The 14,331-nt window shown below is 35.4% G+C and overlaps 1 protein-coding gene across 3 annotated transcripts in view; it reads right to left on the reverse strand.

The window, feature by feature from the left end:
* RFX3 (regulatory factor X3) overlaps positions 1-14,331 on the reverse strand; it is a 129,813-nt gene that overhangs the window by 49,296 nt on the left and 66,186 nt on the right. For all 3 annotated transcript variants that reach the window (XM_072859334.1, XM_072859333.1, XM_072859335.1), the window contains exons 2-3: positions 12,876-13,000; positions 4,338-4,435 (exon numbers count right to left, since the gene is read on the reverse strand). In XM_072859334.1, the coding sequence (XP_072715435.1) occupies positions 4,338-4,435; positions 12,876-12,992 (215 nt within the window). In that variant the 5' untranslated portion in view covers positions 12,993-13,000. The remainder of the gene's footprint in view (positions 1-4,337; positions 4,436-12,875; positions 13,001-14,331) is intronic.

The following is a 14,331-nucleotide window of genomic DNA, read 5'->3' on the forward strand; positions in this document are numbered from 1 at the left end:
GAAATTCTTATTTGTCACATTCAAAAATTAAAAGTAAATACGTTACTGACAGGCATTCATCATCAATAAAAAAGAACTGATATCTTCAACACTCAGTCCAAGATCCTTTCCCACATGGAAACAAAGCAATAAAAGGACGCACAATGCACAACTGCTGGAAAACCCTGTAAACCAGGGAACAAAGTAAATGAAAATAGAGGAGAAATCTTATAAATTATATTCTCGGGACTTGTAAGTTAGACAGATAAGGGAACCTTAGTTACAGAGCTCTAAAAATTCTGATGAAGAGGACTCACCTATACTAGACATCCATAATATTCTTTATCTATTCTAAACTGCCAGGTAAGTCTGTATATGTAATTGCAACAACCCTGCATTTTTGTTTCAGGATAGAGTGTCATGCTTGACAAGCAAAATTGTTATTAACCAGACGCAAATGCAGATAACATAATTCAAATATTCTCATATTACACAATGTATGTGACAAGTAGTAGGTTACAGCCCTTGTATTATCATTATGCCTCAAATTATAATAAAACCAAATAACTTTTAAGCATAGCCAAATCATGATGTAAAATGTGTGGGAAGAACTGTGTTATAAGAATACAACAGTTATACTTGACAAAGACTGTGAAAACTGACAAACTTCTTACCTTTAGAATCAAAACAATGTTAACTCTTTCCTCATATATATTTTAACTGCATCTTTTGTTGCTATCATATATGGACTTAAATCAATGCTAGCTTGCAAGTGCTTTATTTTGAAATAAATAATTCTTTCATCAGACATGCTGTAACATTTATTCCAGAGATGCCTGTACACTGAATTAATGTCTTTACACTAACTATGGATTGCAGACTTCTTATTCCATTGCTAGACCAGTACCGTCACTTAATGGATTATGGAAGCATCCTATATCTGCTTTTGAGTTAGCGTTAAGATTTTGATTTAGCATGGTCATAAAATAAATCAAACATATAATCATAGGACGACAACCCGAAAGACAAACCAGTAATCACACTAGTCAATTGCATCATTTATAAACCTAATCCTATTTTCTGAAAGTGAAACAGACAATTTCTGGAGTGGGAGTAACGGGAAAAACTGGCTGTAACACACTTCTGTGAATATGTCAGGACCCACAAGGCTCATCTTTCACAGATTTCAGTATGAAGAATAGAAAAAAGATGAACTGCAATCTGAACACTTGCCCAAATATTTCAGCACAAGAGAAGCTGGCTCCTGTGTTTTCTGTCACAGCAGAACTTGACATAGTCTATGCCAGCCTTGTTTAGGAATATGGTAAGCTTTTTGTTCACTTCCAAAATTTCTATGCCACTCCCACATTGATACAGCTCTGAACAAGCTAAGCCAGTGGCAAAACAAGAAGAGGAGAAACAAATATAATTTTTTTAAACCATAGAACTTAGGTAACAATAAAACAGCAAATAGAAAAACAATTCTTTAATCTCTGAAGGAAGCTAGCCATCAGCAACCTAGAGACCCGTTCTCCTTCACCTATCAAATAAATGGCATTGTAACATGTAATACATATATTCAATAACTTTAATTTACATAAATGACATTTTTGCATTCTTAATCTGGAGTATAAAAGCATACGGGAAAATGTGTTTCACAATATATAGTCTTCAAAAATTCTGAGTAGAAACACAGACTGGTCCCATTCTCCACGAATTAAACCATAATCTTTAGACAAGTTAATGTTCCTGAAAGTATTGAACAACAAATTGGCTGTTCACAGTGTTGTTGTGCAAAACAACACAGGTAAATTCTTCTTCTATAGGAGGGAAAGACAATCTGGATTAGGTTCATCTGTGAAGGAGAGCTTTCTTACTGTGTTAAGGAAGTCTTACATATCCCATTGACTGATTTTGCAGAAACTGACAAAGGGATTCAGATATAGGAACATGATAAACTAATGGAAACCTGAAGGTTTGTACTAAGCATTCAGTAACACCTGGTGTTGTTTTTTCCAAGGACTGTAAGCAGTCATGCAGTACACATCTCATACACCGCCAAAAGTGCATATGCCAACAGCTCACATAAGAACTTACAAGTGATAAATGAAAAGAGAAACTTGAATAATAGCCTATTTACGAATGACCTCTTTTGGAGGTTAACGGTGGACTATCACGGTCACAACGAAGTCACGCTGCTGCTGAGTGCTGCTGTATGGGACATGCTAGAACTCCAGTATGAACTGGAGCCAAAGGCAGCCAAGTGGTATGCTACAACTGATATCCCTAACGCATTCTTCTCGATCCCTTTGCAGCAGAGTGCAGGCCACAGTTTGCTTTCCCTTGGAGGGGTGTCCAGTACACCTGGAATCGACTGCCCCAGGGATGGACACACAGCCCTAATATTTGCCATGCTCCCTTTTTTGCTGTACATGTTAAAGGCTCGTTTTGACTTTTGCAGTTACAAAAATCAAGTAATGAACACTCTGACCAGGAATAAAGGGGCCCTGCCTCTGGCCAGGTGGAGGAAAGGGACAACCAGGTTTACTACACTGTGTGGGTTCGATGGCCTGGCACATCAGCCCTGTGGTAGATAGCTGGTGCCACAGCACTTGAGCCGGTCTGGAGAGGACAAAGTGTGAAAAAATATGCTTTACGCCACAGCCAGGGACCATAGTCCCATGCTGGGTGCCAAAAAAGATTGCTGTGGTTTAACTTCAGTTGTCAACTAAGCACCACACAGCTGCTCGCTCACTCCCCTGCTGGTAGGATGGGGGGAAGAATCAGAAGAGTGAAAGTGAGAAAACTTGTGAGCTGAGATAAAGACAGTTTAGTAAGTAAAGCAAAAGCTGTGTATGCAAGCAAAGCAAAACAAGGAATTCATTCACTCCTTCCCATGGGCAGGCAGGTGTTCAGCCATCTCCAGGAAAGCAGGGCTCCATCACGCATAATGGTTACTTGGGAAGACAAATGCTATCACTCCAAACATCCCCCCTTTCCTTCTTTCCCCAGCTTTCACTGCTGAGCCTGACACCATATGGTCTCAGATATCCCTTTGGTCAGTTGGGGTCAGCTGTCCCAGCTGTGTCCCCTCCCAACTCCTTGTGCACCCCCAGCCTGCTCACTGGTGGGGTGGGGTGAGAAGTAGAAAAGGCCTTGACTCTGTGTAAGCACTGCTCAGCACTAACTAAAACATCCCTGTGTTCTCAACACCGTTTTCAGCACAAATCCAAAACATAGCCCCATCCTAGCTACTGTGAAGAAAATTAACTCTGTCCCAGCCAAACCCAGTACAATAGGGAAGTCTAATGCATATTTAGTATACATTGTTTAGGATTTACAAGTGAGAAGAAAACAGACAAGACAGTATGTGAAAAATGAATTAAGCAAAATATGCTAGTAGAGATGAGCAAAGAATGCTGCCAGTGTTAACATCAGAAGTCTCTGATCCAAATAATATTGTTCTTTTGAATCAGTTTTGGATTACCATCAACAAATAAGTACCTGCAGCAAGTAAAGAGGCTTTCTAAATCATATTTCTTCCTAAAGCCAGTAACACAGCAAAAATGGCAAAAGGTAGGTAAACGAAAAAAAGAGGTAGAGAAGCTCCTTCCCAAGCAACACAATCCCACTTTGATGTCTGAGCCAACTTCAAAGCTGGTGCAGCTCCAAGTCAGGGATTAGACTAGGTAACCTCCAGAGGTCCCCTCAAACCTAGATTATTCTATGTTTCTAAGCTTGTGTACTGGAAAAAGGAACTTGATGATGGAAAAGCATGTTCAGGGAAGCAGGAAATGCACAATAATGTGCAGAAGAGAGGCTAAAGAAGCAGCAAAAGGAGACAATGTTACCCTCCTTCCTCTGCCTCTCCTCATTCCTCTGGAAAAAAATACTTATTTTATTAAACACAAGAATGAAATTACATTACTACTTTCTTTAAATAATAACTACAGCTGCTGCACCTTTCTATGCATTTGCCACTAGGATTGCAGCCAGGAAGAAAGAAGGCCTTGCCTTCTGTCCTGAGGACAGAAATTACACAGTATGTCCTATCACAGAACTTACTCATAAACTTAAAGGTAATTTTTCAAACAACACTATGCTGTATATGTAATTTCATGTAAGTCCAACTAAAACAATCACAAGAATTCTATTTACACAAAAATTCTGCCTCAATAAAAACAAACAGTGTGAATTCAGCCTTTCATCCAAAAAACTATTTTGACAATAAAAAAAGCTTTGATTGAATCATTTTTCTTTCCAACTTAAAATACACTAGTTGGTAGAATCTAACTGAAAATATATATTTAACTTCACATTTTAATAAACATTCAAATTCCAGTCATTTGCCAACTTACATAGCTCCATTAGTGTAGACTGTGTCACTTCCCTCCACATACTGAACCTGGGCTGGGTAGACATGCTGTACCTGTTGCACAGTCTGCACTTGCTGTACCTGAAAACAAGAACACCAGAAATTTGGGATATTGTAAAGAAGGACTGATGCTTCAGTGCACCTAATGGCTTCTAAACAATATGGGATATCTCTGTTCTCATAATTACTAAAGGTATGCCATAGCAATAGCAAAGACAGTTACTGTTCTTACACAGTATTTGTGCCGTAAGTCTGGTAAATGGAGCCCTAACGTTGAAGATGCATGCTCATGGAGCATACATACCTTCAGTGCCAAAACCAGAACTAATTGGACAGCATAATAAGGATGAAATGAAGTGTAACTATTGTTTGCACCAAGCTGAAGAATTACATTTACTAAGCAAGAAAGTATCATTTGGCCACACGTATGCTTTTCTTATTCCATTTCAGTCCTGAATAGTACAAGCCTTAAAATCACAGCTCAAATGTGCTGGAGTAAGTTTAGAAATAAAGGCTCATATTAAGACCATTCAGCTCTTGTTTACCTGGAGTTAAACTACAGTGATAGAAGCTTTTTCCCAGTAATGCTCTGACCCAATGTACAATTACAGCTCAAAGCCCCAGTCTGAGTAACCCCTTTCCCAGAATATCATCAGCTATAACAAACTCTGACAACACCTGGGTTTACATCAATGAGCTAAACAACAAAAGGCAGTAAGGCATGGATTATCTTCACATATATTGCTGAAACAGCACGCCTGTTTTGTAAAAGCACACATAGTCACAAATCAATTCCTTTGATTCATATACTATGTAGGGAAGCTCCAGGTTATGCAAATTTCCTCTCCAGTCTTTATTTTTTTGTCTACTGCCATAATAAAGATTAAGAATTCCATATTTTACACCTGCCATCATTTAGAGAAGCCATATTTTGGTTCAAGAGCAGTCCAGAATCTAAAAGATGTAAAAGGACTTAGAGACTTCACACTGGCACAATTTTACCGAAGGAACTGAATCAAGACAGTGACAATGCACATATTTAGGAAATAGATTTAACATAAACTACTTTTAAGTGACTACTATTTTCCTCAGATATTTTGTTATGAGGCAACTTCAGCCTGATCCAGTTGGTCCTATGGATTGGAAACACCATAATCCCAGATGAGTCTGGGTTTCACACATTTGACAGATCCTCTCCCACAGCTCCTAGAGAATACCCTAGTTTAATACCTTCAGCTCTGCTGTATTTTAAGAAGTTCTGTAAATAAGCACATTTTTCCTAGTCTTTTATAGTATTGACTAAGACTGTGAAAAGAAAATCTAGATTTTCACAGAAACCTTCCCTCAGGTTGACATTAAAACCTGAATTCTGAAAAAAACAAAACTCCCAAGGTTTTGAATGCAGCTATACCAGCACTATAGAAAATCAGATGTTTCTGTCCATTAACAGCAATGGGACACAACATGATGGTTAAATATCTTTTAAAATCTAAAGTTTTCTGATTTCCCACATGAATCATTACATAAATTGACAAATATACCTGAAATACAATTTCTCAACTTCAAAAAATATACTTTAAAGATGTTTTCTAATTATTAAGGTAAGGTACAGCTGTGTACATTTCCTCTCCTAATAATATTTAGTTATTTAACAGAAAAAAATCAGTTCTCAAAGTCAACACAAAAACTGATCCAAATTATGCATGTTACTAGCCTTTAGAACCATTTTTTAAATTAAAAAACATAGATAGCTGTATTGTGCAAATATCTTTTCAAAGAATTAAACTACTTCTATTTCCATCACCTTTGACTTAATAACTTAATTAAAATCATAATTTCATGGAATGGGCTTGATCCAAACCCACTATAAGAAAGTTATGCATGGAAGATTGCTATGAATTAGTACCTCTCAATATTCAAATTTGCCAATCTGTGACAACACTATCTACTCATGCAATAATTGGCTAAAATGTGTATGTGCTTTACTATGAAACATATATGCAACATATTACGATAGTTTTTAAGTTTGACTCTAAACATATTTCTTCCTCTTGGGTGACTCAAGTTCTACAACCTCCAATCAATGGGAGAAGAGGAGTCATTGTTGTCAGTCTATTACAGAGCACCAAACCGATCTACTTAACCTATACAGTGAGAAAACACCTTGAAAGGAGGCTTTGTTCTTAAAACCAGTAATTTGTCACCTGCCACGTAATGGATATGCTCCATTTTCTGTCCCAGTAGTACACCTGGGGAAACACTGCAGAAATGATGCTGTTGTCAGTATGAATTCCACGTTCTTGTCCAACCTCTCCCAAAATGCACTTAATTCTCTATTCACACACACTGGATATGGCTTACTTCCTATCAAAAAACCCCACACTATTTTTTTATTAATAAAGGAAATGTGATTTTCTCCCTGCAACCTGCCTACTGAGAAAATGGAACTCTACAGTATGTACAAACACAACATTAAAAACTTCTTATCAGTAAATGCAGGTCACGTTCCCGTTCTATACAAGGTATTATATTCTCCTTTTATTCTTGGATACAAGCTGCTACCATTTCGAAAACAACAGATTCAGCACAGTGCAACAGCTTTACCACAGCACTGAGAGTATACTGCAGGGACAAAGTAGCATAGAGTGTATCAAAGCTCAGTGTCTATTGGACAGGAAACTGAAAAATTCCAAAATGTGTTTATTTTCTGATTTGGAACAACAACAAAAATTATTTTACCATAAAACAAAATATAAAAAAAATTTAAAATTAAATTTTAATTTATTAATTTCAAGTTTTCACCAATTTTTATATAAATTCTTTATTAGCCTAATATGCAGTACTACTAGAAATGTTATGACTGTTTATGCAAATAAAGGAACTTATTTTTTAAATCAACATTTAAGAATGGATTCACTTCAGTGCTATTAAAACATCTTATCTACTTTTGTAGATCAAAATATTTTTCCTTTAAATTTTAACCATGAAGCTCAATACAAAAAGGCCAATAAATTAGGTTAATTTTTTACCAATACAGTAATTAAAAAAACACAGTTTATAAAAAAAAGTTATTTTGCTTCAGCTTCTCTGAAACTCAGTACTGCTACAGTTAAATTGATTATGGTGCCGAAGGAAGCTTTAGTCACTACATTGTATTGCAATGTACATAACAACCTTAAGGTAGGGAAAGTTAGAGGTAAACATTTTTTCTGTCAAGCACTGACAAATAAAATAAGTAAGTGGCCTTTAGGATGGCCTTGTATATGAAAATTCTACCATGCTGAAAATTTATTATATGATATCTCCAATACTAATTTTACTTCCTATTTTACTTCATTTTGGGAAAAATGTTTTAATGAGAATTAGATCTAGTGCCTCTGGATTTTCTTTTTAATCTTCAACAACAGGAAGAAATGAAATGCATATGAGCACAAAATTATTTGAGAAGTTGTTGATTATGAGGAAACAAAACACCACCCAAAAAAATCAACATTTTTTGTGGAAATTGTAAAAAAAAAAAATTTTTTTTTTTCTCTCTTCTGTTTTATTTATAATTTTCCTTGTACCTTTTATTAAGCTGTTCAAGAAATTGTATCAGCTATGTTCTTTAGTTTTTGGGGCAGAGCAGAAACTGGAGATCACAGAGAGAATATTCAGAGATCTAAACCTAAATGGCCTTCTTGTATTAGAAAATACTCCAAGAATTAAATGATTCGACTGAAAATAGAAAACACAATGAAATATTTATTAAAAAGTGACAGTATGCAAATTCAAAAATTGTATGTTCTGGGGTGGACTGGTGAGCTAGTCGTGGTAATTGTTGTTATTGTCTGGCTGGAAAACAGAAAATTAACTGACTTGTACAGGAAATAATGAGTTAAGTAGAGTCAGACAGAAGATTTTTCATTCCTCTTGCTTCAGTGATTCTAGCCTGAACTAAATAACTGGAATAGGATTAGAAGTAATCAGCTGAAATGTTCCAGGAGAACAAGGGGCGAATGAAAACTTATTTCAATATACATGTGTAACTATAATTACCAGTTGAAGGGAAAAAAAAAAAAAAAGGAAAATAAATTATATTCTTAATTATACTACCTCAGAGGAACAAATGAGGGACTAAGTTATATTGTATCTATGAGAGTTTGTCAACAAAAAAATAAAATGCATAAAAGCATACTGAAATGCAGAAATTACACTGAGGCATAAAAACAAAATTTAAGAGAGAATTTTTATTTCCAATAAAAAGTGCTTATGTTCAAAGTACTACTAAGCAAAGAGTAGAACAATAGGGCAAATATATAAAAGATTTTTCAACTCCATTTAAAAAAGAACATATAATTATCCACAGTGCCTATGCAAACAACTTGGGTGTGCATCATTTTCTGTTCTCAGAGATAAAAATAATTTTTGTACCTTCATTAGTCTGGATTACTTTTGGCAAGCAACATATAAATAGCACATGCTGCAATATTCTAAGCACATTCATATTTATATAATGGCTAATGTCAGTTCATCATTAAGTTTTTCATATGCTAAACGTGATTTTGCATTAAGAGCAATTTTGATTAGAAGTCTGCATCTCCAGTTGATACAATGATACAACGCTTTACGAACGCGATGGCCATCGTGTATGGTGAATATGAAGAAATGCTTTGCTCAATTTCTAATATATGGATATACTTTTATAAAATAGATTATATAACTATTTTTAGTTTTATTTCTCCAATCCTTCCACATGGCATGACATAAGCTATAAAGTGAGGTTAATTTTGAATCCTTAGAAGCTTACTGCACTGTGCTAAAGAGTGCCTGTTGAAACAGCAATGATACATTAGTGAAAAACCCCGTATGTGAGGAAAAAAAAAATCACTAAGAAAATTCCTCAGGCTATTAAAACAGAATTTAATTACACTCCCACCTTTTTGGTCTTACTCTTGTTGCTTTTAGCTTGCACTTGGACATGTTTGTCCCCTTACCAATCCCCTCTATCCTTCCTCAACAGCGACAGCTGCTGTGCTGCATGAAACCAGCTGCCACCAGTGCACTTTTACCAGAGGCGAAGCCCAGGTTTTCATTAATGGTACCTTTTTCTTCCTATTTTTGGAGCATCACAACAGACTTATGAGCTCCACATTTATACTAACTATATGCAAATAAGGGATTTGTTTTAGCTGAAAATATCAAGTTACTGGTTTGCTGTTTGCTCAAAAGACAGGATGCTTCAGTACAAACACAGCTGTAGGAGAAAGGCTCTTAGTCTACTCTTCCACTTACTCAGCTTGCTCTTCTTCAGGGCAAAAATGTTTCATTTTGAAAAAGATATGATACATTTTGTGAGCATAAATAAAACACTGATGCCATGAAAACAATTCCAAATTAATGCATGCATGAGGTGTCATTTAAGTATGGTGTATATACAGGAATGGAAACATGGGAAACAAAGACCTCACGAGAAAAAAGGAAATATTATACACCGCTTTAATATTACTTAAAAACAAATTCATAAAAAATGGCATTATTCACTAAAAAGTACTAATAAATTACTGTAAACATGATAATACAGAAGTTTCAGCTTACACCAAATTGTTGCATACACACAGACACTTATGTTACAGTATCTTTGAATTTAACAAAATGCAAGAGGTGCCCTATTGTTTTAGTAAATTATATTCACAAAAGAATATAATCAAAATGTGAATATTCACACATATTTTGGATACAGCTGACATTAAGTATGTCTCTTATAAACCATAGGAAAAAACAAAAGCATATCTTATATGCTATGCACCTAAAACCTTCCCTCCAACTTTCAGCATTGGTAACTTTGAACGTGCAGAAATAATAAGCCCTCCCTCTGGCATCAAAAGAATGACTTTATGAAATTAGCACTCTTTCTCCTGATTTTAGGCAAATGGGCTCATTCCTATCAAACGTACATAAAGCCGATATTAACTTTGGGCAAATACTACCTATACACAGATAATTCCTCAGGGCAGATCACACCTACAATTTCCTCAACACAGTGATTGTTTCAGTGTTTGATATTCTTTTTTTTTTTTTTTTAACCCTACAATTGAAATTACCTATCCCACCTACATTCTTCATTACATCTCCTGCTGGGGCAGCACATTCACATCTTCACTCTTCCTTTTCTCCTCACCACACATCCACTTCTGTAATCTATCCTCTCTCTACACAAATATCCCACACATACAATGTTTTAATCACTGCAATACTGTCTGCATTGCATTTCCCAACATTCTTGTCATCTTCAATCCCTGAAAAATTTTGAATAAACTCCTCTTCCTTGCTGGGTTGATCCCTTAGCTTTCCTTTCTGAAACATTATGCTGATTCCTACAGTCAGAGTCACCTGGAAAAATATAATCTAATATCCCCACAGGGAAAAATAATCCAGAATAATGATGGAGTATTCAATGAAAGGGAATACTCAGAAGCAGCAGTACTAAAGGAGATGCATGTAAGGTTGATCAGGGACAGTTTTACATACTCAGTGCAGCAAAAAAAATTCAGTTTCCTGTTCTCATTAAGGTATAATCAAGCAAGAAAAAAACAATCTACTCCTGGGCTTCTGTGTTTTGACATGAGTATCACATTAATAAAGGACAACTGGAATAACTTCACAAAAGATACAGACAGCCAGTGACGAAGAATAATGCATTATTTATGTAGGAAATTAAGGAGCCAATTCTATCCTAGAAGTTTTCAGAAAGGTAGAAACTTTGCACAAGCAAAGTTCATAAACACCAAAGCCCTGCTCATTCTTCATTTCCTTGTGACAAAAATAGAACAGAAATGCATACAAGATCCTATCCTTACAGTTCAATCAATCTAATGATTGGAACTACAACACTATAAATACTATCCTATATGCCACTAACCGGTTACCAGTCTTCAACCCCTCACACTGATCAGTACTTCACATGGATGAAATTCAGTATGTAATATTAGACTATCGTATGTATATCCCATTTGCTTAAAACAAGCAACTGTGTAGCACTACCAAATTGCCACCTTTTATCTGAAAAGCTGAAATACAGGAGTAAAAAAGAACAAACCAGATAAACTACATCTATTAAACATCTGTCATCATGAAAGAACATAAAAATCAGACAAATTATCCAGATTGTATTTCATAAAGAAAAAAAGTCTTGTACTTCATAAACCTTACAAAAGAGTTAACCAGATAAAATCTCCTACAAAGGTTAGCTAAGTTCAAGCATCATGGAAGCTTCAATTAAAACCTAACATAGTATTCAAAAACCTCTATCCTAATCAACATTCAAGTAAAGAGAGAGCGAGCTATTTAACAGTCTGAACTCAGGAGAAAATACCTCAAACAATTTTTCATTCAGTAGTGGTGAATTCTGAGCAAATACACAAAGACAAGCATTTAAATAAAATTTTATAAGTCCAAATTCAATGCTTTTCTGAATCAGTTTTTTTAAAAACAAGCTTTCCTTCTATAAGATACGTAAAGATATAAACAGAAACTATAGTAATGGAACTATGAGGCATTATAAATTGAGTCTATACATCAGGAAAAAATGTTAGTGAAATGTATGAGACTGTGGAACACAAATAAAAATGCACCACCTGGAATTTTAGAACTAAACTTAAATGCTGAAGAATTTAATTTAGGGAAAAATGCTCCACTGGCACAGAAACAAATTACACTATTTAATAAACTATGTCCAGTTCTCATACTATTGATTCTGAAACTGTGAAGTCAGTTTTTGATGAAAAACAACATCAGATGTCACCCAGAGTACCCATCACATGGACAGCTAATTTCTGTGTATTCCAGAAAAGTCTTGGACAGCTGTCATGGCTTCCACATTCAGTCCCTGTTTTCTACCTCCATACTTTTCCTTTTTTCCTCCCCATTTTCTTCAGCCACCACTCCTTCCAAAGCTTGTGGGTGTTGCATAGGTGAGTGCCCGTCTCATGTAACAGAGGTGTGCACTGCACTGGCTGCTACAAAAGTCTTCTTACTTCCCTGGCAAATGCACATCATGAATTACCTATTGTCATACCACAAATACTTTCATGACATTGTGCAAAGATCTGCAGGGAGTCAAGCCTGGAGATGCAAAGGACAATGCTTTTCATTTTCACATCTTTATTGCACCTACTTGGAAATCCAAATGGAAGGAGAAATGATATAGCCAATAATATCAGAAACTTATTCATTATTTCAAGGAAAAATGTAAATATTCAGTAACATAAATTAAAGTAAATTTCTATGAGCTATTACATGAATTCCATAATAACCTACAGTTAGAATCATATATGCGTACTACTGGTGCTTGTCAGATGCTCTAGTTAAGAAACAGATCCTGAAAACAGCTTGCCTTTCTCTGGCTATTTTAATTTGAGCAAAATAAAATTGATAAAAGCAGAACAAAGCAGTTCATTTAGCAGCCTTGTACAAAATCAAGTTCTTCACACTATCCTTCTTGTATTTTTTTTTAATCTTCCCAAAACTAACAGCCACCTACCTGTTGCTGAACTGGTACTTGCTGTACTACCTGCGTGGGCACTGCTGCCTGGCCAGCCACAGATGTCTGTAAAGTCACAGTCGAACCTGTATCCGACCCAGTCTCTGATGTCTGCATCGTGATCTCTGAATAAAATTAAGATGTAAAATTAAAAGGTTAGTGCATTAATTTTTTTATTTTGTCACTTATATTAGCACACTAATTTGACACTTATTTCTATTTGGATCTTAAAATTAGCTAATATCAATCTTGGTATGAGCCAAAAGGTTTTTCCCCCTACTAGCATATGAGTTAGTACAAATGGGTTTTTATCCTGCTTTTATCTTGCTTATCTTCAAAGTATCTTTCATTTGCACGTGCAGAAACATATATCACTTCAGAGTTTTGTCACATTAGGAATAACTCAGAAAAATCAGCAGCAAATCTTCTGTCAGCTTGTAAATAACTGGTCATAATTCAAAACTGTTTTTTCTCTGGCTTACTGAATTACACTAAAAACTCTATACATTCAAATTCGAAGTCAAACTTCTAGCAGGCCACAGAATGAAGGGCTGTAATTTGGAAAGCAAACGCTGAAAAGTGTTTAATAAGTCACAGTGAAAAAGCAACTCAAATAACCTTCTTCAGCAGAAAGCATTAAAACAACCAACTGTAGTTAAAATCTGAGAAGAAGAAATTTTTCAACACTAAAATCATAGAGAAATACATATGTGGTAGAAAAGTCCCTAAGATCATGGCCCTGACATTTAAAGGGAACAATGAAATTTGGACAGAATACAGAAATGGTTTGAGAATCAAGGAAAATGCCTTACAAAGAAAACTTATCAGAAAAACAAATGAGGATGACTTATGCCTTCACAGGAAACAGGCTGGGAACTATAGGATTCCCTCAATTTTGCACAGCAGAAATGACTGGGTGACAAACCAAAATTAATTTAAAATCAGGAATTAGACTTTTTTTTATTATTATTATTTCTTTTAAGCAGTGGATGATTAATCAGTGAAAATAATAACCAGATGATGAGGCAGGTTCTTCTTCAGCTGGTACCTTCAAAACAGAAGACTGTATGCTTCTGTGAAGAATTACAGTAAACAAATACAAATTACTAGTCTGTAAACTCAATGTTCTGTGATCTAAAAATTTTACTACCCTTAATCTCTATTAATCTACATCAGCTACAGAATGCTTCGACAACCTGAGGACCAATGTCACTAAAAATGAGTAGCATTATCATGCATAATAAAAGAGGTTTATATGAAAAAAACCTACAAATACTTAGAATGCCCTATCCAGGTGATTTTTAGTTTAACTGAACAGAACCGGAGGGCTGACAGGGCAGAAACTAGACTTTAATCCCACCCCACCCCCAACAAATAACAAACTCCCCCCAAAAAACCTTACAATATTTTTTGAGACAAAACCATAATAAAAAAATGTGTCTATTCAGGGGCATAC

Source organism: Ciconia boyciana, chromosome 4, assembly GCF_034638445.1.
Source record: "Ciconia boyciana chromosome 4, ASM3463844v1, whole genome shotgun sequence".
In the NCBI taxonomy this organism is placed as follows: domain Eukaryota; kingdom Metazoa; phylum Chordata; class Aves; order Ciconiiformes; family Ciconiidae; genus Ciconia; species Ciconia boyciana.